Source organism: Saccostrea cucullata, unplaced genomic scaffold, assembly GCF_032062105.1.
Source record: "Saccostrea cucullata isolate Sc308-1 unplaced genomic scaffold, CSIRO_AGI_Scuc_v1 ctg8932, whole genome shotgun sequence".
Classification (NCBI taxonomy): Eukaryota; Metazoa; Mollusca; class Bivalvia; order Ostreida; family Ostreidae; genus Saccostrea; species Saccostrea cuccullata.
Genome location: NW_026926237.1, coordinates 9,513 through 14,253, shown reverse-complemented (window position 1 = coordinate 14,253; position 4,741 = coordinate 9,513). Strand labels below are relative to the sequence as shown.

At 32.8% G+C, this 4,741-nt stretch overlaps 1 protein-coding gene across 1 annotated transcript; it reads left to right on the top strand.

Moving 5' to 3' along the window:
• Window positions 1-966: 966 nt before the first annotated feature.
• On the top strand, window positions 967-3,457 carry LOC134271184 (heat shock 70 kDa protein 12B-like; the record flags this gene model as incomplete). The annotated part of the gene is made up of 3 exons (XM_062753429.1): window positions 967-1,359; window positions 3,007-3,231; window positions 3,313-3,457. Coding segments are annotated over exons 1-3 (763 nt in total), but the record flags the coding sequence as incomplete, so codon positions are not given.
• Window positions 3,458-4,741: the final 1,284 nt, after the last annotated feature.

The window sequence follows — 4,741 nt, the reverse complement described above, 5'->3', positions numbered from 1 at the left end:
AGTGTTCCAGAATCAAAAATATTGTTAAATAATTTACATAGCATAGGAATCATAACTTCTTTACATTTAATAAAAAATTCATTAATTACACCATCATCTGCGTTACTCTTGTCCTCTTAATTGAGTTCGATAATTACAATGTTTATATAAGGTAGTATAGACGTTCGGGGAATAAACCGGGTAGACATGGGACAACACGTTAAATATCTCTCAAGGACATGAAACCCATAATTAGTCATATGAAAAAGAAGGCATTCCAACCTTTCCACTATAACGTCACCGTTTCCGTCGCCGGGAAGGCAACATTAATGGAAAGCGTGCTAAGATAGTGTCTATAATTTAGATACTCGTACATGTATATCGACGACATTTTATCAATTAACAATTTTCATTTTGAGTCATCCTTTGATTTTGTATTCCTTTGAGTTCTAAGTAAAAGATGCAACAGAGTTTGACGCTTGTGTGTCACAGGATGATTTATAAGAACAAGATGTTACTTATAGTAACTTAACAACAAATCTTTATGGTTAACATGATGACTTTTTTTAACTTTTTCATCGTCATCTTTCCTTACTTATGTAGCAACATACCTCGAATACCGGCAGATGGGTTTATGTTTGCCAACTGATAAGATAGATAGAGCATACATACGATATTTTAAGATGAGACAAGCTATTTACAAAGAAGTGAATAAAGCAATACATTTCAAAAGTCGCACTCATAGTTAAAACGTTTCGAAATTCTATGGTGGATACACTGACCTTGTCAACAAATAGTTTAATACCGACTGTCGTTTTTTCTAGCTGCAGAACTGTAGCTCTCAGCTTGAGAAAATTCGGACAGATAGCGCAGAGACTCGGTATTAGAAACTCGGTGACCAGAAACAGTTTAGGAGAATACGTAGTTCAACATTCAATATCATTATGTACTTCACTATTCATTAATGTCTGATTGTTTTTATTCAGTATGGCAGAAAGTTTGCCCCCTGACACGGAAGATCCTACCATGCCAAATAGCGAAGAAGAAGTTAAACATACCTTGGAATCTATCATTACTGATCAGAACTATCTTTTTGTTGTCGCTTTGGATTTTGGAACAACATATTCGGGTTATGCATTCAGTTCTAGAGATCAGTTTCGCCGAAATCCTTTGGATATTCATAGTAATCAGGACTGGGTTGCGGGTGGAACATCTTTAATATCCCTCAAAACTCCCACATCTCTTCTTATTGACAAAGATGGCAATTTCGTCGCATTTGGTTATAAAGCAGAAGATAGATTTTATTCAGAGATTGCAAAAGATCAGCGTGGAAACTTTATGATGTTCAGGAGATTCAAAATGAAATTACATAACAAGAGGGTAGGGTTTTTTTTCTTTTTTGACGGTAAAACATTCTTTAGACTAATATAATACCTTAATAATGGAGTTTGGGCTACTTTTGCAATTTTATATAAAGATTCATCTTTCAATAATTTTCTTAATGGTTGGAGCTAGAGCTGTTAAACTCAAGTTCATATTTGAATATCAACTCACCGAATGAATATTCGAATATTCCTTGACATCCTTAGTAAGTGCCAATAATCTTTATGTCAGGACCTTAAGTTTGGAGTTTTCCATGTGACTCTATCTACTTTTGAGAAAAATAATAATCTTGGCTTTCATGGCGATGGGCGTATTCTTATTAGTGACATTGACCTTTCTTTACATTCAAGTACATGTACATGTTTATAAATTATGTATCAGTATTTAAGATTTATTGACCTCAGAGTCTGTTTATCTACATGTATATATATATATATATATATATATATATATATATATATATAGAAAGCACAGAGAAATTCACTTTTACAAGGATACTCACTTCCGCCCCAGCCCGGGGTTGAACTCTCGACCTACGGAATCTGTCTCCTAGCAGTACAGGAACAGCGCGTTAGACCGCTCGGCTATCTAGGCAAGTTAAAAAACTTCCGATGCCGATGGAATTCTCACAACGCTGCCCTACACTACACGGTCATTGAGAATGGAAGTGAGATACAGTTATTTGCACATTAGTTTTTAGAGGATTGTTACCAATACATGTTGTGATGAAATTAATTTTATTTATACAGCACAAATTACAACAACTCTTAAACTAATATAACTGCCCTAAGTGAAGGAATATTAATATAGAAAGCACAGAGAAATTCACTTTTACAAGGATACTCACTTCCGCCCCAGCCCGGGGTTGAACTCTCGACCTACGGAATCTGTCTCCTAGCAGTACAGGAACAGCGCGTTAGACCGCTCGGCTATCTAGGCACGTTAAAAAACTTGCTTTCGATGCCGATGGAATTCTCACAACGCTGCCCTACACTATATATATATATATATATATATATATATATATATATATATATATATATATATATATATATATATATATATGAAAAACATTTAACCTTCGCCGTAAATTAGAGCTTTTTTTATATCTAATATACGTTGGCATTTTTGTTTCACACACATGTCTTATTTCCCGACTAAAAGGAATAAATCCTTTTCATTCAAGCACAAACAAATAGATATTAGTGGAAATTACACACATAGTTTTTTTAATATATATTTTATATCAGGATGCTAGATCAAAGAGTATAATCTTTTGAGTCGGAATGCAAAGGGAGTGAGGAATTAGCATAAATTAAAAAAAAAAAGATTTTAAAACAAAAGAAAGAATAAATAATTTATGTTAACCAGATGTCGAGATTATCAATTGAGAACAAACATATGTCTGAATTTCAAATATGTATAGTTTTGGAAATAAGTATTAGTTTGACAATATGAAATCAATGATAAATGCTTCCGTCATCACAGATATATAGGGTTACATGGGGTTTATATTCTTAAAAGAATATCCCACTCATAGCCATTGGATAAGTGTATACTATACTAAAAAAAGGTTTTATCCTAAACTCCGGATAAGTATCAGAGGCTCATGAAATGTATATCTTTGCAATACTTTCATTCTAGGGAATTAGTGACAACTTATATGTTGAGGATGTTACGGGGAAAGGATACCCAGCAAAACATGTATTTACTCTCTCAATAAAGGCATTGGTACATCATTTTAAGGAAAACATAAAAAAGAAGATCCTTAATATTGAATTGAGCGAAAAAGATCTGAGATGGGTCTTGACAGTTCCTGCCATATGGGGTGATGCTGCTAAAGAATATATGCGTCAGTGTGCAATAAAAGTAGGTGCCTGTAAAATTCATTTAATGTCATTTTTTTCTCTCAAATAGCTATTTTTAATGCATTAAAATAATCTTGGACAGGCAGGGATTCCGGACAAAATGTTAAGAATTGCTCTGGAACCAGAAGCAGCATCTATATATTGCCAATTTCTTCCCATCGAAAGGAACCCAGAAGGTTTTGGCATGACAAAGGAAGGCACCAAATATATGATTGTTGACATAGGCGGTAAGTTAAATAAAATGTTGATATCATTATGATAGACAGGCTGATTATGAATACATTCATTCATTTATTCAATCATTCAAACATTCATTCACTAGGAAAACTATAATAAATGAAATTTATTTTGATCAATTCAAAGAGTTTTGTGCAGAAAAAAAAACAATTTTGATAATAATATTCTTTTTTCATTATTAATTAAAATCTGAAGAGGATGTGTGAAAGTGTGAGAGAATTAATCTGAACAAAAATTGCATTATGGTACTTGATTTGCATCGGTATGACATAATAAAAACAAGAGGCCCACGGGCCTTATAGGTCACCTGAGTATCATGTAACAACTTTCCAGCGATTGTATTTGATTCGTGTTTTAATCCAAAAACCATGAAATTCACAAATTTTGAAAGAGGCACCATTGCTTATCAATGGGCAGATTTCAAAGCATTAATTTATTTTTAGTCAAAGTACCCCCTGGTACCCCTGACCCAGCAGCCCTGAAATTATCTATTTTGAAAGAGGCCCCTTTCTTCATTATAAGGCCAGAATTTTTTTATGTTTAGGTTTAGTTATGAACATGAGAATTAAAAAGTCCCGAAGGAGAAGGAAATAAAATTTTTTTTTGGATAAATCAATTATTAACATTTGTACATTCTTTTTTTATGCTATCCTAATAGGCTCCTTACCACTGGACACATAATGCTTTCAAATAGGAAAGTAGAACATTTAATTGCTTATTTCATCATCTGCCATTTTGGGCCAGTTATATAAATTTTGTGATGTTGATCAAAATATATTTTAAAAAATCAATTCTTTAAAAGTCTTTCAATATATCTTCATTTTTTAAATATGTGTTAGGTGAATGTGTAGACAATGTTCTAAAATTTATTTGATGCCTAAAATTATAATTCCTATCATAAAACAGACAGGGAGTATTGGGGAGTAGGGTGAACATTTTTTCAATTAAGTGTGAAATAATTTTTCTGGCTGATACAAATGATACTAAATGCCTGTATATATTTGTATATTCTTGCCTTTTAATTGTTAAATTTTTTTTTATTTCTTCAGGTTATTGTTTATTTCTTCCTCAAATGGACTTAACTTCTCCCATAGTTTTATTCATTACATCTGATGCATAAGCAACCCTTTTCTGAAGAATGATACTGTAAGCTACAACAAAGACCTAAACACTGTAGCTGGCAATATGCAATAGCTACCACGGGCAGTTTAAAACCCGGGGGAGGAAAATAATTTACAGACAGATACTTTTGAAACGAATACATAATTATCTCA